Source organism: Chenopodium album, chromosome 3 (genome assembly GCF_948465745.1).
Source record: "Chenopodium album chromosome 3, dcCheAlbu1.1, whole genome shotgun sequence".
NCBI lineage: Eukaryota > Viridiplantae > Streptophyta > Magnoliopsida > Caryophyllales > Amaranthaceae > Chenopodium > Chenopodium album.
The window spans coordinates 84,667,359-84,687,919 of record NC_137836.1 but is presented as its reverse complement, the minus strand read 5'-3'; the positions used below and the strand labels follow the sequence as shown (position 1 = coordinate 84,687,919).

Here is a 20,561-nt window from a genome sequence, read left to right as displayed (position 1 = left end):
AAGAGTGGGTCGGGTCAAGTCAATTCGGATTAACCATTTGGCCTAATTTTAGTCTCAAAAAGAATAACCCATTTGCATTAAAATCCCCACCAATTTGCAATAATTTTTGTGCAAAATTAACTTCCCATATAAAATTTTGTTTCTCTATGTACTTTTATTATTTTCTCTCTCTACTTTTTTACAAATCCCATGTAAATTTATCTTTCCAATATACTTTTACTTCTTTTTATTTAACTTTCTTAATACCTGCGAAATCAACTCAAATGGATCATTCTTTCGGGGATAGAGGGATTAATTTTTACATATTGGTAATCAAAGATATTAATGATTGAAAACATGCATCAACAAGTGTGAAAAGAAAAGTGTTGCAACTAAAAAAAAAAAAAAAGAGAAAGTATTATTTTTGCTGATTTTTTTTAAAAAAAGAAATACTGTATAATACTTCCTATATACTCCGTAGTTTAGACTTATAGTTATAGTTTTCTGTGTTAAAGTCAATTTGACGCAGTATGACGTAGAGCTTTCTTTCTTTTTTTTTTTTTTTTTTTTTTAATTTCATACTAAAAATATAAGTGAAATCCATTTGATTGTAATAAATTAGGAAAAAAATCATTTTGAGCAAATTATATCAATATTAGTTGTAAGGATCTTATACATAAACAATTTTATTGTTTTAAATAAGTTGTCAATTAAAAAGATAGAAAAGGAAAAATTAAGTTAGAATATACTTATTTTTGGAAAATAGTTTTTGGAGGGAAAAAACGACAACAGGAAGTGACATGTGTCATTTCTGGTGTCTGTTTTAGTATTATGTCACTCTGTATTATTGATTGAAAACACTGGCATAATAATTTACAGATATCAAAAAAAAAATTACAGATATCACTTTTGAAATACTATATGCAGCTATGCATTGTCATAAACTTTGAAGCTGCAGCCAAGCCACTCTCAATAGCACCTTCGACGTTTGGACTAACGCAGAAGTCGCCACAAACAACTAATGGCTTATTCGTATCCCACAAGCACTTTTCTTCTTTGGCAACGCTCGCATCTGGAAAGGCACTGCCCCTGTGGAAATTATTGAAGGGGTTACAACAATCTTTCAGTCAGAGAATCATCAGGTTGAAAGGAATTATGGGAATTTTAGCTGCAAAGTGACTTGAACTATTTGTAGTGAAAACTAAGAAAAATCCTTTGATCCACGTTGGTATAAGAAGTTCCAAGGAATGTCAAGTGCATCTACTGATTGCTGTAAGTTTTAATTCTATGCAGCAGATCTGCGATGAATCGGACATTTTTTTGGGTGTGTTTTTTCTCAGTAGTGCTTTAGCAGTCCACATTTTACTCTCATTGCAATACAAGGCAAAGAGCAGGTATGTTCATGTAAGGCCTACAAAAGTCATCCACTCCACTCATTTGAAGGTAGGTAGGTAGTATAACTGAGATAAACCAGAATTTTTCTCTATTATTCTGACTTAATGATTTGTAGTACATGTATATTCTGTAGTTTACATGGTTTTCTTTTACTACGTATTTTGATAAAATAAACTGACCAATATAGCAAGACAAGTTGTATACTAGGCAAATAAAAAGTCACACTTCATCCACTTTAGCTTAATCAGATAAATAACACAAGTGAGGTTCTCTCTCGTATGTTAAAATCTGGTTCCGATATTTGCAGCTAGGAAGCTAGAGTATTAATATTAGTTAGCTAGTGTGCATTAGATGAATAATATCTTCATGATGGACATAGCTTGACTTATACAAATTTTATAAGGATTAATTCCACAAGGACGCTGAGTCATAACAAGAGTTGCAGGGTAATGTCCAGTGTCGTAAGTTAAAATTCTGACTCTGTTAAAATGGTTCTTCTTATCTCAGAAAATTGTCTAGGTCCTGTACCTTAAGCTGACCTTAAAGCATTGCCTTCAAAATGATATAGATTCACATCTTAGGAAAACAATCAAAACCTATTAAGCTCAGCAAAAAAAAAAAAAAAATCCAGCAAAATTAACAATTTGATATTGTAGATTGAATTTTTATAGTGAAGGTCATTGTTTTATAGTAATCCAACCTATATGGTATAATAATAATAAAAACGGTGGAAGTAGAAGGGATCACTCAGACACTTACCACCGATGAGCTTTCATGAAATAAGGCTGGGAAGTGCATAGTCCAGTCCTTTGAAATTCCTGCAGAAGTTCTTCAGCGACTCTTGCAAATGTTGCAGCAGAAGCCTTTTGAAGCCCAGTGTCGGCTATCACTTTCTTAGCGTATTCCTCAGTGGAATGCAAAACCCAACATTCACTTAGCATCAAGGAACCAAAAGACTATCAGGAAAGCTAATAGAGAGAGAATCACACAGACAAGTTGAATTATCTGACGAACACAAACCTAGCTGAAGAACGGCCTGGCTTACTGCTGTCATAAAAGGCAGAGCTCAAAACTTCAGAGTTTTTAAATGAGAACCCTTTCACACAAATCTGAAAAGAATAATTATAAGTAAGACATGGTGATATAATTTCAGGCAAAAAAATAACACAAGATGATGGGGCCAATAACAAGAACAATGCCAAATTGAGAGCTTTAACAACCAAGCACAACTTCAAATGACATGTACAAGACATTTAGAAAACTCACAGTGGGTAAAGGCTCACTGAAAGCGAGCATCAGAACAAAATAAGATCTGAAGGGTATTTGTTCCATCTTTGATGCTATTTGTGGTGCCAGATTCATATCTGCACAGAAAATGAGAACCCAAAAATATTAATGACGTAATGACAAGGATGCCACCAACACTCCACTTGAAGTATAAATGGGGCAAAATTGTTTTTACTATTGTTCTCTCCCATATATCCCATCTTCTCTACTGGTATTCATAATCATAAATGTCTTTCAGTTCAAAAAAATGTGCATAAAATAACTTCATCACAGAGATAAAGAGGCTAACGCAACATAAGCAACAAAGGAAATATAATAGACATAGCAATTCAAGATTGAAATTCTGATTGAAATAGAAGAACAAATAGTGGAAAGCTTGAGTCTTTTAATTACTAATAGCATATCTTACAAAGGCTATTAGCTTTAGGCTATTATTCTCTCACATCAGCTTTAGGCTACAACTCTTGCTCGCAAAATAACATTTAAATCACATAACATCTACTATCATACTACTAATCTATTTATACTCAATCAATCACAAATAAACCTAACATTAATTGGAGTTTGTCCTACTGTCAAGAGAATCAAATTGCAGGCTTCATGGTGCACCCCTTCATAGTGGAGTGTTAAATAAATTTGTCCGCTTCTCTCTTGCTACCCCTGCCTCCTGTGACTCTTGTTTGTTGGTCACTTGGTCCCCTTCCTTTTGGCCTTGTTGGACTTGTGCTTCTTTTCTCCCTTTCCTTCAAGCATACACCTTAAGTGGTGGCTGCCACCCTTGGTCTATCACGGGAAACTAAGGCTTCTTGCAGAGGAATGAATCCAAGAATGGCAAGCTCTTATCCCTATACTTTGGTTTGACCAAGAGATTATTCATATTCCTATGTCACCTAAAAGCCATCATATTACAACCATCTCTCCAGCATTTAGGGATATCCTGCTTTTAGATGTGAAAGAATTCTCACGATGATAAAGTTATTTCCTACCCTCATTCTCCAAATAATAATCTATTAATCACATATCCAAATATAATCCCACACCCAGCCATATTTAGAGAAGAATCGAAAATGATTTCACCAAAAGAAACCATTAATAAAAGTTGTCTAATCTCTATTGAATAATGACCCTCCTTTTCCTCTGCAACAAAAGTAAATAAGAGGCCATCGCTAAGTGTTTTCGACTTATTCTCTTTTTCTTCAAATGAAACACTAGAACCACCAATATTGGTTCCTCTCAACAAACACATAGCCATATCTCCTCAACCCCCCCCCCCCCTTTTTATCCCGAGGTTAGGAAGTCCTTACACCAAAATACCGTTCAAACAGAAACTGTTAAAATGTAGTCCTGCACTATGCTTTTGCTTAAACAAATATTGGACTAATTTAACAAGCGAGACCAACATGTTACATTCACAGATGCCATGTGTAGACGGTGGACCTACTGCTCATTTGCAGCAATTTCACAATTTTCAGCTTGCCAAGAAAACGTGTGTAGAAATTAAGCCAAAATCTAGTTTGGATCTGCTAGCCAACACAGCCAATCATAAATTACTCCATTCTGTTGCATCTGGTTGCAATATGCTGATATCTCTAATTATTACTAAATCCAGTTCCTTATAAAACATAAACAATGACAAATCTTTTTCAGAAGACAAAGAACTCTTGTTACTTTACAAACAGACAACAGACAAGAAGCTACTAGAGCTACAACATGTATCTTAGAATAATAGAAAGTAAAAAAGGCCTACATAGCCCTTATATAAAGCCATGTTCATTAAAACAATTTTTTTTAAATAAATAGAATTTTGAAAAGTCCTACAATTTAAGCATGATGAATTGACAACACACAAGATATCAATAAACATATCAGCCAAATTCTTATCTGTAAAAGAAAAGAGCAATCCAACTACATTCTTGAATTCATCAACCATGGAAGAGGAAGAACTTATACATTGCATTAATCATGCTTATTTAACAGAAATATTTTCATGAATGTTCATTAAGGGCTAGAGACTAATGCTTCGATTCAAAATTATTCAATGACAAAACCCTTGAAAGTCATTGTTACAAAAAGATAAAACGGATTTTCCTACAGACATGTAAAAAAACAAATTATAATTATTAACCTTGAAACATATATCTATAAACCAAAAGATAAAGCATTTAGGTTGTATTCAATGAATAAATTACCAAAATGTAAAGCTCAAAAATAATGAACATGCTAGGAAAAGGAACATAATTGGTCTAAAAGCGATACCCACTAGATATTTTGATGGCTTGAGCGAGCAGTGCAAGGCCAGTCCACTACTACTAGTTCACCTAATTAACAACATTCCATGTGACGAGCAATAGCCAAAGATATAAACATCATTATTAAAATATATTTTTATATAGACTGCAGACCTTGACGTTAAAAAGGGCTCTTTTAAATGCACACTAACTGCCTTATCCCAGTATAACAGAGATAGTTTTTAATTGACCTTGACGAGCTTATTTTATCATACAGAACCGAATATATATGCTATGTGTGTCTCGAATCCACTGGAAGGAGAGCACGTCCACGCTCGCCAGTGTGACTGTCACGAAACGTCTTTTCGACAATGGGAAACAGAACTTTGCGTGGCCGCGAAAGCCAAAGGAGCACATCCACGTGACAAGCAATAACTTATGTGCCTCCATTGCTTGTCTCTATCAAAAGTTTCTTATGCTTTGGAACGTTCGCAAGAAGACCATGCCACTTCCATGCGTGGAGGACACAGTGTTGCATCCGCACATGGTTCATACTGCTCCTCCACACATGTGGCCTGGCTGCTCGAGATTCGTTACACATATTTTCTTTGCATTGCTTAACATTTTTTTTTTTTTTAATAATTAGTAGCCATATTTATGGTTTGTTAATGACACATGTTAGTGTTTTTCCTGGGGAGTAATTAAAGAGCTTTTAGGGGTTCCTTATGTTATAAATTGAAACAATGGAGACTTTGGTTAATTAAACCATTAGAAAGACTCCTTGTATATTCCTCTTGCTTTGTCCATTAGAGTGAAGAAAAGCTCCTAACTCCCCTGGACTAGGTGGTATTGTGGCGTTGACCAAACCACATAAATTCTTGGGTGTTTTATTTATCTTCTTCATTGCTTTCTCCACTTTAGTGTTTCATACAAATAAAACAACACCACCTATTTCATATACGTATGCTAGAAGTAATATCAAAATTAATAGGATAAAGCCAATATACCAAGAGGTGGAGGATGTCCAGTTAAGTTACTGAACCCAGAAGAAGCAAGAAGCTTGTCTGTGGCAACCAAACCACCAAAATGACCAAGAAACATTCCATCTACGCTGGTTAATGACCATAATTTCTGATTCATTAGCCATTCTATCTTTGCCACACCAATGCCAAATTTGCTTTCAATGCCTATATAAAGAGGTTGAGTTTGAGAATGAGAAAAGAAAAACAATATAGTCAATATATAATCCATAATTAAATTATATAAATAAAACCCAATACCAGGCTCATTGCATAATGCTCTGCATATTGAATTCATGCCTGGAATGCCTACATATTTCTTGCCCAGTGATTCCTGAATAATTTGTTCAGAGCATTTATAAATCACTGGCATATTTCGGTTATAAAAAATAAAATAAAATAAATAAAAGATGATTGAAGTACACATAAAAGATTAAGAATGTAAGAAAAAGGCAAATCTTATTATAAGATATAAGAAGTTTCCACCATGCCCCGAAATATATGTAACCAGCATCCTCTGGAAAAAAAAAAAAAAAGATACATGAAACCTGCATCCTTCCAAGGCCCTAAGTCTCTTGATCTCTATGTTCTTGTTCCAATCACAGCACCTTATCATCACTGGAAAAAATCAGAGGTAGCTTGAAAGTAACTTCTAGCTTCAACAAATTGGAAAATAGGGCTGTGTATAAAGCTATTCAGATTTCTACTATCTGAAACATTGCATTTAAGTTCTACTTACAAGTATAGCCCAATTTTTGGTATTTTAATGTTCAATGATAATTTATCTTCCTGAATTGATTTAAATTTTTTAAGGATGTATTTGTTTGAGGATTCTCTTATTTACTACTCAGCACAGACACCATCAAAGTAACATACAAGTGATATAAAGATGATTCATTGGCATTTTCTAAAATACAGTGTGTTACCCATTTCCTTCAACCATGAATTATGACATATTTTTATGTAAATCAAAAAAGTTGCCACAATATTAATTTCTGAGGTGCGTAACACTGCTTAATGGCCAAAAAAAGTTCCTAAAATTCAATATTTTGATCAAAGTGTACCTATACAGTGTTGGTGTGAAAGTAAGGTTAAAAGTTGATTAAATCATGTTTAAATAAAAAAAAAATAATTAAAAAAAAAAAAAAAAAAAAACAAGGGTTTGATTTGAAGGCTTTCATCCTAGTATATAGCAACCCCTAGCATGAAATTACATCCTCTAACTGCAGTAACTTTCATGTGATGGTCATGAACCACTGTTAATGCACATCAATTTAAAGATTGTTCAAGAGAAACAGCTTGCTCTTAACATTAAAGTTGATGAGTTGAAAGACACAAAATTTTAGTTGGTTTCACTGAAATTAACCAGTTAAATGTTTAATGTTCTGTTATGTTTCTGCTCCATCCTAGCATGTCTTAGTGTTATCAGATTTAATTGAATCTTTCAAACAAGGGACACTAATCCGGGAGATGAATCAAAAGTACAGACACAGTATGGGCCACGAATCTTCAGCCATGAAAAATTGTGTGAGCTTGCCTAGCGTAATGCATAAAGCTAAAGGATCCAAGGAATGGACCCAAGAAAGTTTCCTATAACAGCATTGGTGTGAATGCTAGTTGATCAAATCACAAGGGAGTGTTTTTTGAAAGAGGGATAAACAAATAAATAATTAAATTTAAAAAGACCAAATTTGTTTTTAACACCATTAAAAAAAATTAAATTAACACGACATAGAATTAAAAAAATAAAAAAAATATAAAATTTGGATTTCACCACCACTTAACGTATTCCGTCATAGAATCCGTTAATGGGGCTCATTACTTCCATTTTCCCCCTTATTCACGATTCCTTCAACCTTCCTTAACACATTCCTATCAACTTCCATCATGCACCACCTTCCTTTCATCACCTATTAAAATTATAAAATGTAGGAAGAAAATTTACGAACACTTCATATGGTAGCCGAAAAATTGGTCAAGACACTCTTTTGAATGTGTTGAAGTGTCGGCCAAAGTTTTGAAGTAGTGTGTCACTGTGTTGGATCCTCCAAAACCAAATATGTGTTGGAGTAACATAGGGAAGACGTTTATCATGTGCCTTAAGAATTTATCCAGTCTCAGCTCTTTATATACCAATTTCCTCCTAAAATTTCTCACAGTCTAATTTTATTATACCATAGAAGTTGTGAGTTTGTGATTTTAGAGAGAATTCCCGAGTGCACCTAGTACACCACTCTTTTGCAATTTTGCATGAATGCCTCAATGTCATCGATAAATTGCTAAGTAAATTTAAAGCCCAACTTCACCTTCTTAATGACAGTAACGGTGTGTTTAGATTGAAGGAAATGGAGAGAAAGGAAGGGAAGGGAAATAAAGAAATTGAATTTCTTTCATTTGGATAACAAATGAAGGAAGGGAATTGAGGGGGGGGGGGGGGGAATAGAGAGATTAAATTAAATTGTAGGAAATTGATCCCTCCAACAATGGAGAGATTTGGAAGCATCACTCACCATTCTTCCCTTCCCTCCCCTCCTCTTTTCCTCCCCCCCCCCCCCCCCCCCCCTCTTTTCTTTCCTTTTTCTATAACCAACCACACTGTAAGAGTGTGCGAGTGTATGCATGCAAAAAAAGAGGGGGTGGGGGGTAAAGGAAGAGACTATGGGACTTGCATCAACAATTCAAAACAAATCATTTTATACTATGAAAACCTGCTCAAATTGCAACGTAGAAACTAACCTCCTCAGAATCAGTAAATCTCTTGGAGATGCAATCAAAAGATCCAAATGTTTCTTTCCACTCTGCAACTAGACCTCTTGACTCCCACTCCAGGACAACATCCAAAACAACAGATTTTGAAACAGTAAAGTAAGGAGCACCGTGGTCAAAGAACAAGTCCATCCCCTCCTTGGTAGTTTCCCTATGATATCACATATTAAGATTGGTAGAAAATATCAATAAATTAACAATTAAAGAATATAGAATTTACGGGAAAAAAAAAAAAAAAAAAAACGAAATTAGCTTTAAAACCAATAGCACAAAATAGTGGAGAACCATAATAGAGGTTGTATCTATGCATAAAAGTTTATATCTACTATGACACAGCATATACCTAGCTGAAAACAAAGGTCACGGTTCGAATCTCATCCACCCTCCACTTTCAAGTGGAATATTAACTGCAAGGTATGAGGAGGGCCCACGCTCATCCCCTGTAATGGGGCGTGATAGAGTATAATTCTTACGCCTCAACCATTAGCTTAACCTTTTGGTTGAGATAGGCCGCTAACAACAATTCCTACGACTTTTTTTAATGGACCAACATGTGATCAAGTATCAAATATTCAAATAAATCCAATGTAAAATCATTCAAAAGAAGAAGACATGTGATTAAGTGACGAACAACTAAACTAAAGTAAACTAATCCGATCCGATGTACGAGTAACTATTATTTAATTGATTGTAATTCAACACGCATAAATGAAAACCTATAATATAGTACCTCCTTTGAGACATACGGCCGCCAGGACCTCTACCGAAATCAAAAATAGTAACTGCCATTCCATTTTTAGCAAGAGTTGAAGCACATACTGCTCCTGAAACTATTAATCACCCAAAATTGAAAAATGTAATCAGGAAAATGGTATAATTACTGATAATTGCAGATATCAGAGATTGATTTCATAAAAAAATTAGGGTGAAACGACGGAACTTACTGCCACTGCCAATGACGGCAACTTTGGGAACGACGGTGGTCATAGTGCTTCAATCTTTCTCTACGTTAACAGCTTGCTGTCGGAGTTGGACAGAGAAAGTAATTGGATGAATTAACAAAGAGTTAAATCCCCTTCTCTAACTATGGTTACCTTTGCAAACCCAAAAGAGTTAAATCCTCCGTTCTTTTTTACTTGACTCACTTTCACTTTTACTGTTTTTTTTACACTATTCATCATCTCTCCTTTGACCGTCTTTTATGAATGATATGTAACGAAAAATATATTCATATGATATCTTTTTTAATTCGTCTCAATAAGTACTATCATAATATACAACTTTTATAATTTTTACTTATAAAGAATTTAAGTTATTGATCGATAAAGTTTTGCATTGGCAAGCTTGGTAAAAGAAACAGATCAAGTAAAAAAGAACAAAGGAAGTATTGTAGTATAAGAACTTGAATAAAAATGTCAATAATTAATTATGGTCGGGTAAAATTTGGATTGGGTAAAAGTCAAATCGAGTAAAAATCGGGTCGGGTAAATATCAGTTCGAGTCAAAACAAATCGGATTAGATCGGTTATTTGTCGGGTCAATTTCGGATCATGTTGAGTTCAGGTCGGGTCAAATCGGTTCGTTTTGAGTTTAGCTCAGATGCGCGTGACACCTGCTGCGGCAGAATGTTCAAAACCCTAATCTTACTCATTCCCTATAAATAGAGGCTTAATCCGAGGCTTAAAACACACAAAAATTAACCTAAAATCCTGGCAGAAATCTTGTGAACTTGTGCTACCAGGCCCCTCTTGTCCTAAACACTCACCCCTTAAGAAGTTCACAAGTGTTCTAAACAAAGATCTAGCAAAGAGAAGTGGTAAAATCCCGAGCACTTAGATAAATCACTTTGATTTTCTTGTTTAAAGGAACTTTAATTAATCAATTAGTGTTGTTTGATCAGCTACAAGAATTTCTTAATTAATTAATTCCACATAGTATCTTGCGTTAAATAAAGATTATAATTGAATAATTAATTGATATATTGGTCACTTAAGCCAAGGCGAATCTTGTTTATTTTTGCTCCTTTTCACAAATTTGAATTAAATAAAAAATAACGATTTTGTAATGTAATTCCTACGTGATTGATGCTTGTAAATAAAATCAACTAACTTAGGGTTCGTTTGGCACCGCTGTGGTTTTCTGTTTTTTGGTTTTTTGTTTTCTAAAAGTATATGATATGTGTCCCATAATGAATCAAAAATTATATGAACTTGTTAAAATTATGATAATTTTGAAAACTGACAACAGAAAAGTGGAAACACCTTTTTCTTGTTTCCTGATTTTGGTTTTTAGTTTTAAAAAAAAACAGAAAACTGAAAACTAAAACTGATGCCAAACAAGCCCTTAGTTTTAGGAATTACGTAGTTGTGAAAAAGGATTAGCTAGTAAAGGCCGCACTAGGGCTAGGATAGTGATTTCCCTCTAAAAGAAACGTTATTTTAGTACCCTCGCTCCCGAACTCATTTCTAGTTTATATAGACCAATTTGGACATGGGTAAACTTACGATCTGTGTTAATTATCCCATGAACTTCAAATCCTACAAAAAAACGTAATGATAGAATCAATTTTTATTCAAGGTCCCTAAACATTCAGGAATTCAAATCCTAATACATCATAAGGTCCATAACAAGTGTAAAGTCCTAATCTAAGGAGAAGGATCCCTACTATAAAAGATTAGTTCGAAGTCTTGGAACGATAGAACGCGGTCATGAGACTCATGACTCATGAATTCGAAAAAACAAGTTAAGTCCCTCATATTTTCCAGAAAAATCATCAAATCAATCTGACTATTCGTCTTCCATTTTGTCCCCAAAGTAAACCCTAACTTCATCTTCTCTCTCCTCAAAACTCCCAAATTAATCCCCAAATTCTCCATGAATTTCGCGAATTAGCGTCAACTTTCTTTCCTCATTTAGATTCTTCAGCCATGTCGGAAGCTTCAACGGCGGTGATTTCTCCGACGAGCTCGCGAGTGGTGACGGAAACCGTAAATGGGTCTCACAAGTTCGTGATCCAAGGCTATTCATTGGCGAAAGGTATGGGAGTTGGGAAACACATTGCGAGCGATAATTTCAGCGTTGGAGGGTATCAATGGGCGATTTACTTCTACCCAGATGGCAAAAATCCTGAAGATAATTCAGCTTATGTCTCCGTCTTCATCGCTTTAGCGAGCGAGGGTACCGATGTCAGGGCTTTGTTTGAGCTTACTCTTGTTGATCAAGGTGATCAACCCAAGCATAAGGTTCATAGTCATTTTGATCGTTCTTTGGAGAGTGGCCCTTATACTTTGAAGTATAGGGGTAGTATGTGGTATGTCTTCTTGGTTTATGCTGTTAATTTTCTTCATTGAATGTTTGATTGATTGTTTTTGTTTTGAGTTGATTGTTGTTTTGTTTATGGGTTTCATTGATTGATTGTTGCTAATTTTGGGTAATTGGGAAAGAAGGGTGGATTTGGTAGCTGAATTTTGGATTTCGAGTTGAAATTACTAACTTGTTCCAGGAATTGTTGATATCTGAAACTGAATTTTGTGCGATATTGTGGATAATATGAGTCTTGGATCACTTTCGGGGCGAATGAGGGAGGGAACATCATTTTGAGTTTGTATGTTCGTGGAAGGGATTATCTAGGGTTATAGAGCTCCCTTTTATTTGGTGATATTGTAATATACTGGGTTTGTTTTCCCCTAGTTAGTTGTGATGTTATGTTTTGTTGTAATTTGGGCTTGGTAGTTTATTGTTCTTGAATTGGAGATTCGGAGTCATTTCTTGCTGGATTGTACACTTAGCTATTTGAAGGGAAAGAGGACAGTATTGTGAATGCACTCGACTTGATCTAGGTGTTAGACAAGAGTAACACCTTTTGCTAGAGGAAAAGACGGAGAAATTGAGAATAGCTCAGGAAATAATTAAAATACATTATCGTCCAAGAATTTCTCGAGTTTTATAGGATTTTAGGAGAAGATAAATAAGGGAATTTGTTGCAAATTCTATTGCAAAGTGTGTGGTTCTTCTGAGCGTGTCAATTCAAATCTATTGTATTCTTTGAGACTATACATTTCTGTCAGATTTTGACCTTTGACATGTTCAAGGTCTTCTGAATTAACTTGATCGGATACATGTCATAGCTGATACATGTGCCAGGTTTTCAGGAAGCTTTTCAGTAATTTAAATTGCTCTTTCATAGGTTGCATACTCTGTGCTTGTTGCTATGTATATTTGTTATTTATGATTCTTTGAAGAGTGTCATGGGAATTATTTTTTATACTACGGTGTGCATTAGTGGATGTACCTCTGCTTGTTTTTTTCATCAGATTTTCATGATGGGTTTAGCTGTTTAGGACTGAGCCATGAAACAAAGATGGCAGTCTTGGATAAAAGGGGTGAGGGGGAGGGGGGGTTGGGGAGGATGTGTTGAATTGCAATCAAGTGGTCAAGTTGGGGAGCGAGGACTTGTATATGACAAGAAGACCCTTACTTACTGATAACATTTGTAATAAATATCTTTTATATTACTTGGCTGTTAAAAACTTAAAAGTGTCATAAAATAAAAGGCCTACATAAATAGAATATTTGTGGAGGGTAAGTACTACTGTTTACTTTCTTTTTTTCCTTTTAATTAACCAATTCTTTCTCCCTCCTCCGTGTGCGTGTAATATGCACATCCTTCGTTTTATAAGTGAGATTCCCTGGTGTCTATGGGTATGTGACAATATTGTTACCTTTAAACCAAGGAAGGTTAGCAACTTCAAGCGATTATTTCATTTTTACTGGGCTCAGTCATTCCACTTGGAACAGCCACTATGAAATTAAGTTAGTATAAGCAAAGACAGATGTAACTAAAGTGAATCATCCTCGCCTTTATCTTGTTGTGTACCTCTATTTCAAATCCTCTCATGTATGCTTATTATGATCTGCACGACTGCACCATATAATATCTACTAATTTTTACTCTGAATTGAGAAGATTTTTTTTTGAATTAATTCTCTAAGTCAGCTTTCCCATATTTACCTCTATTGGCTTTATTGAGAGGGCACTGATTGCAGGACACCCATTTCCTTAACGCAACAACAATTCTAATGATCTTTTACTATTTCCACTGAACATTGGTGCTCCCCTGTTCTAATAAGACCTACTGCTTCTCCCCTTTAATTTATAAAAAATTAATACAAAAAGTATTGTGGTTTTTAAATTTTGGCTAGCATTTGGTTGTTTTCCGGGGAATTTAGCTGGCAATCTACCTAAGGAATTTGCTTAGACATTGAAAATCATGGCTGTCTAGTTTCTAGTAGCATGATAGACTGAATATTTCTTGACCTAGTAACATACATACTTACTCCATTTCAAAATAATTGCAATTATTATTTTATTATTATTTATTTATTTATTTATTTATATTTATTTTTTGGGTTTGCACTATTCTTATGCTAACTTTGATCACGTATTTTTTGCTATATTATTGAAAGTATATGTTATAAACTAAAATGTTGTTATATTAGTTTCATTGTATGTTGTGCATTGGTAACTGTAATTGTCAAAGTGCTGCAGTTGCAGTCCTTTTTTTTTTTTTTCTTCTTTCTTTTTTTGTTTTTTGTTTTTGTTGAAGGAAGTATATAGTAATCTTTTGGGATGTGTCGTATCCTCAACCCTTAGTTTGGTGATCAGGTAGCAAGGGTGCTAGGTCATTCCATGTGGCTCATAGCTGATTTTATCTAATCCAAGTGGTAGGGTCATACAGAGATGAATACAGAGATTTCTGGTGGGAGAGGGGGTAGAATATGAAGGGAAGCGTATAGGAATTACATCACTGAGATGGATACAGAGATTTGTGGTGGGGGAGGGAGTGGAACATGAAGGGAAACATGTAGGAATTACATCACTGACAGATAGATGCTAACGTGCTTCCTGTGAACGGAGAGGTGCTTTGGAGTTTGGACTTTGGAGTTAATGGAAGTGTTAGGAAATAGGAACCCAGTCAGCTATCACTAATCTCACCTTTTGGAGAGTATTCCTGTTTCTAGTTAATTTGTTTAGCTATCAATATATTCTCCCCATTGGGTTCTATGCTATGCTGATATAGTATGTTTTGTTCCTTCTGTTGTTTCTGTATGTACTATACTACTATTACTGATCCTTTTTGTTTCTATCTCAATCACTGTGGTTGGTCATGAGTTTTGAGATTTCTGATTTATCTCTCTGGTGTAACTGCTTTCTTTATGTGTTTGTGTGTGTGTGTGTTTTTTTTTTTTTTTTTTGAAGAAGCTTGATGTATTTCTTAATCCTTATGGTTGTTCATCTATACATGCAGGGGATATAAGCGCTTCTTCAAGAGGAGTGTGCTTGAGACATCGACGTACCTTAAGGATGACTGTCTGAAAATCAATTGTACTGTTGGTGTTGTAGTGTCATCAGTAGAATGTCCTAGATTGCACCCAATTCGTGTTCCTGAGTCTGACATGGGAGTGCATTTTGGCATGTTACTAGAGAACGTAGAAGGTTCAGATATTATCTTTGATGTGGCTGGAGAGAAATTTCATGCACATAAATTGGTCTTGGCTGCTCGGTCACCTGTATTTCGTTCTGAATTTTTGGACAAGTTAGAGGAAGGAAAAGAAGAGATTACTGTGACCGACGTGGAGCCTAAAGTATTCAAGGTGATGTGTTTTCTAATGGCTTCAAACCTTTTTGTCTGCCATCTAAATTTCTATATGCTGTATGCCTTCTACTTAGAATGCATTTTTATCTACCGGTGGAATATTCTTTTTTAAGTTCTTTGATGGACAGGAGAAGGAGCTCGAGGCTTGGTTTTGGGGTATAAGGTATGGTATGTTGGGCAAGAAACGAGCCACAGAACAAGGAATGGGTGGAGCTAGGAACGGAGTTGGTGTGGTTCTCGATGAGAGGTTGGCAAAAGAGGTGATCGAGGTCTATCGGAAGAACGATAGGTTGATAAGGCTGAAGTTGCTATGTGGCAAGGAGATTGTGAATGTTATCAGTGCTTATGCTCCCCAAGTGGGTTTAGATGCAGAAGAGAAACGACAATTTTGGGAGGACCTAGACGAGGTGGTGCAGGGTGTCCACCACTCAGAGAAGTTATATATTGGAGGGGATCTAAATGGGCACGTTGGGGCGAGCCGAGATGGCTATGAGAGTGTCCATGGAGGCTTTGGGTATGGGCAGAGGGACGCCGGTGGTGAAGCTATTATGGATTTTGCCCAATCATATGATTTAATTTTGGCTAATACTTGGTTTAAGAAGAGGGATTCACACTTGATAACTTTTCGGAATGGAGCAAATGCAACTCAAATAGACTTCCTGCTCACAAGGAGCATAGATAGACAAAGTTGCATAAACTGTAAGGTTATCCCAGGGGAGAGTGTGGTCACCCAACACCGGCTATTGGTAATGACTATTCGTCTGAAAGAGAAGGCGAAGAAAAAAGTTAGACAAGAAGAACCAAGGATAAGATGGTGGACCCTAAGGGATGCAAAAGCTTAGGTTTTTACAGAAAAGGTAATTGAAGAAGCGGATTGGGATGGAGAGGTGGATCCGGACATGACCTGGTTACGAATGAAGAACTGTTTCCTAAGAGTGGCCAAAGAGGTCTTAGGGGAAGTAAGGGGAAGAACTTCGGTACAGAGAGATACTTCGTGGTGGAATGAAGAGGTGAAAGCAGTAATTAAGCAAAAAAGGGAATGCTATCAAGCCTTAGGAAAATGTAGGAGTGATGAAACCTTTGCAGCGTACAAGGAGGCTAAGAGTAAGGCAAAGGCAGCTGTTCGCCAAGCAAAAGAAAAGGCATATCAGGAGGTTTATGAAAAGCTTGATTCCAAGGAGGGAGAAAGGATCATTTATAAGATGGCAAAGAGAAGACAAGAGGCAAGGAAGGATATTGGCATGGTGAAGTGTGTCAAAGATAAGAACCAAATGGTCCTAGTGCAAGAGGAGGGCATCAAGGACAGGTGGAAGGAGTACTTCGATGAATTATTTAATGGAAGTAATGGAGTTGTGATAGGAGATACCTCTATGAGTGATGAAGAAATCAACATGGAGTATGTGCGAAGGATTAGGAGAGTAGAGGTGGAGATTGCACTGAGGAAGATGAAACCTAAGAAGGCGGTTGGCCCTGATGGGGTACCGATAGAGGTGTGGAGGTGTTTGGGTAAGATTGGTATTGATTGGTTAACAAACCTTTTCAACAAGATATGGACGGCTACAAGGATCCCACAAGATTGGAGGAAGAGCACCTTGGTCCCGGTTTATAAAAACAAAGGAGACGCTCAAGATTGTTCTAACTATCGAGGAATTAAGCTTATGAGCCATACTATGAAGTTGTGGGAAAGGGTGATTGAACAAAGGTTGAGGGCATGCACAAGCATTTCAGATAACCAATTTGGTTTTATGCCTGGGAGATCTACTATGGAGGCAATCCATTTGATAAGACAAATGATGGAGTTTTATAGGGTAAAGAAGAAAGATCTTCATATGGTCTTTATTGATTTAGAGAAGGCATATGACAAGGTGCCAAGAGAGATACTTTGGTGGGCAATGTTGAAGAAAGGTATCCCACGAAGGTATGTAGACCTAGTTAAGGATATGTATCGGGATGTGTCAACAAATGTGAGGACATGCGGAGGGTTGACAAAAGATTTCCCTATTACAATCGGATTGCATCAAGGGTCTGCATTAAGCCCTTTTCTTTTTGCAACGGTTCTAGACGAATTAACTAGACCAATTCAAGATGAGGTTCCATGGTGTATGCTGTTCGCAGATGATATCGTTTTGGTGGATGAGACTAAGGATGGGGTTAATGTCAAGTTGGAGCAATGGAGGCAAAGGTTGGAATCTAGAGGGTTTAAGCTAAGTCGGAGTAAGACTGAATATTTGGTATGTCGTTTTGGCACTCAGAGGGGGACAAGCAATGAAGTGGTGAGTTTGGATGGAAAGGATTTGACCATGAGTGAATGTTTTAAGTACCTAGGGTCGATCATCCAGAAGAATGGTGACATTGATCAAGACGTGACCCACAGGATTAAGTCAGGGTGGCTTAAATGGAGAGCGGCCACGGGAGTGCTATGTGACCGCAGCATTCCCTTAAAGTTGAAGGGAAAATTCTACAGGACTGCCATAAGACCAGTGTTGCTCTATGGTACAGAATGTTGGGCTTCTAAGAAAGAGCATATTAAAAAGATGGAGGTTACGGAAATGCGCATGTTAAGGTGGATGTGTGGAAACACTTTAAGAGATAGAATCAGAAATGAGGTTATTCGCAAGAAAGTAGGTGTGGCGGGCATTGTAGATAAATTAAGGGAAAATCGTCTGCGTTGGTTTGGACATGTAAGACGGAGACCCGAGGGTGCACCGGTGCGAAGAGTGGAAGAGTGGGACCATGGAGGGATTAAACGAGGAAGAGGGAGACCAAAGATGACTTGGTTGGAAGGAGTGAGGAAGGATATGAAGTGCATGGATTTACGTGAGGATGAAGTTTTGGATCGTAAGGGATGGAGGAGAAAGATTTATGTTGATGACTACACGGAATAATCAAATTTGGTTCATGTTAGCCGACCCCACTTTTGGGATTAAGGCTTTGATTGATTGATTGATTGATTGTCTTGCTCCACTATCCTTAATCTTAACTTGCAGTAAAGAAACCAAGGAAAATGGATTTAATGGCTTTTTTATTTTCAAATAGACGTGCACATTAACAATTTGTGAACATTATTTTCAGGCTATGTTGCACTTTATATACAGAGATGCTCTAGTGGAAGAGGCGGACCTTGCTTCACTAAGTTCCTCTTGTGAGTCCCATATAGCTGATTTGTTAATAGGTAAGTTGTTGGCGGCAGCAGACAAATATGGACTGGGAAGGCTCAGACAGTTGTGTGAATCTTCCTTGTGCAAGGGTATATCTGTCAATACTGTTGGTGAGATTCTAGCATTGGCTGATTGTCACAATGCCTCCGAATTGAAGGCTGTCTGTTTAAGATTTGCGGCTGAAAACCTTGCAGGTTATGTTCTGTTCTATGTTTCTCTGGCATTTTTTTTTCCTCAATGTGTGTGTGTGTGTGTTTGTTGGGAACTCGGGATAGGTTGTGGGTTGGCTTATATCAAGTATTTATTATTTTCATTTGTTTTAGAGAGTTTGAGTTATTTTTCATATTGTTGGTTATGGTATTTGCAAATTATCTGCAGTTTAGTCGATTTTCATTTACTTGTATTTGGTTTATTGCAATCTCTGTGAATGTGCTGAGCTATTTGTTTGGACTTTTTCTGATGTTTTTTTTTTTTCCTTTGGTTCTTCTATGCAGCTGTTATGCGCTCTGATGGCTTTGAGTATCTTAGAGAACACTGTCCCTCTTTGCAATCAGAGCTTCTAAAGACAGTTGCTGGTTGTGAGGATGATTGCAGTAGCGCAGGTGGAAAGTCCCGGAGTGTGTGGGCCCAACTCTCTGATGGTGGTGATACTAATGATAGAAGGGTTAGGCCAAGGACTTGATTTTTTGCTTATTGTATGTACCAGTGCTTCCCGCAATGAAGTACACATCAGAGGTAAGGGCAGTCGGGCACAACTGACACCTTCATTGGCTTCATTGTTGGGCTGGTGTAACTGTTGTGACGTGTGCTAACCTGTGTACAAGTGGTTTAGCCTTTGAGTTGTTAATCGAAGCTTAGGGTGCTGTTGGCACCAGTGTGTGACTGGTATGAGCGTCTGCAAAATGTTAATGCAGAATGTCTATGTAAATGACCTCATTTTTCCTTGAAATTGCAATATTTGTCCAATATCTAAAGTTACCGTTATTGTCTGTTCTTGTCACTCTCTTTTGGCCCTTCTCCCTCCTCCTTAGTAGTCCTTACATACACATCACCCTTGTTTCTCTGTATCATATCAGAATTCTGGGGAAGATGCAGTTATTCGGTTGCTTTCAGCATAACATATGATTTACAATGTAGTTTGCCCCCATGTCAAGATATAATTTTAGACTTTTAGGTGAAGTTTGAAGAATGCGGCTTTTGTTATTAATACAAAGTATAGTAATGCAATTTGATTAGTAAATAGTTCAAGGTGGTTTAATTGACGAGGTAAGTGGATCCTTCTCAAATCAAATAAGAAAGGGATAAACTAAATTGTACTCGTTATTAACGAAATGGGAAAGTAGAAAAGCAAGGAGATACTCCCTCCATTTTACATACTTGCTCAATTTCTCCATGTGCGGAGTTTTAGGAGAAATTAGAGAAAATAATAGAATATGGAGGTAGTGGGGTTGGTGGAAGAATTAAAAAATGTAAAAGGCAAAAGCAGAGGAGAGAATTCGAGGAGAGTGAATACATGTTGGGTCCACTAGGTGAGAGAAATAAATTAAATATTGTAAGAGCAACAAATATTTAAAAACGGAGGGAGTAGTATATTACCGATTTTGGAGTATCAAATTGTTGTACTCTTTATAGAATATGAAGTTTGCCACAACATTTTGGCTTATTAGAAATTTGCAATGGAACATTATTGGTTAAAAAAGAAGAAAACAAGGAAAGTATTTCAACAATTTTATTTATTTATTTTATTTTATTTTATTTTTTTTTTGTCATGAATTTAGATACCAAATTGTTGTTGGTATTTCCGTTTAAAAAAAATAATAAAATAAAAAGGAAAATTTACGAGGAAGGTCATTTTAAGTGGTCGACCTTGTGAGAAAGGCCCTTTTATAAAAAAAAGGTGGCACAAAAGGTCCTTATATCATGTTTGGGTTGTGAGGAGGGTCCTTTGACCATTTTTTCAGCGTTGACTTTTTTATTTTCCGGCCAAAAAAGCCACGTGTAAAGCACGTGACTTATTAAGTTCTCTTTTTCCCCTATTTTCTCTCATTGTGGGAAGGATTAGCCTTGAATTACT

At 36.4% G+C, this 20,561-nt stretch overlaps 2 protein-coding genes across 2 annotated transcripts; one reads left to right on the top strand and one right to left on the bottom strand.

The window, feature by feature from the left end:
* Window positions 1-745: 745 nt before the first annotated feature.
* LOC145624681 (uncharacterized) lies at window positions 746-9,776 on the bottom strand. Its single transcript, XM_081677769.1, has 9 exons — window positions 9,619-9,776; window positions 9,405-9,504; window positions 8,645-8,825; window positions 6,170-6,242; window positions 5,897-6,076; window positions 2,641-2,738; window positions 2,395-2,483; window positions 2,134-2,307; window positions 746-1,068 (listed from the first exon to the last, which is right to left on the bottom strand). Exons 1-9 carry the CDS (start codon window positions 9,659-9,661, stop codon window positions 897-899), a joined length of 1,110 nt encoding a protein of 369 aa, XP_081533895.1. The 5' UTR covers window positions 9,662-9,776; the 3' UTR covers window positions 746-896.
* Window positions 9,777-11,388: 1,612 nt separating this feature from the next.
* Window positions 11,389-19,471, top strand: LOC145624679 (BTB/POZ and MATH domain-containing protein 4-like). The gene is made up of 4 exons (XM_081677766.1): window positions 11,389-11,984; window positions 14,982-15,327; window positions 18,402-18,681; window positions 18,982-19,471. Exons 1-4 carry the CDS (start codon window positions 11,602-11,604, stop codon window positions 19,167-19,169), a joined length of 1,197 nt encoding a protein of 398 aa, XP_081533892.1. The 5' UTR covers window positions 11,389-11,601; the 3' UTR covers window positions 19,170-19,471.
* The last annotated feature ends 1,090 nt before the right edge of the window (window positions 19,472-20,561 follow it).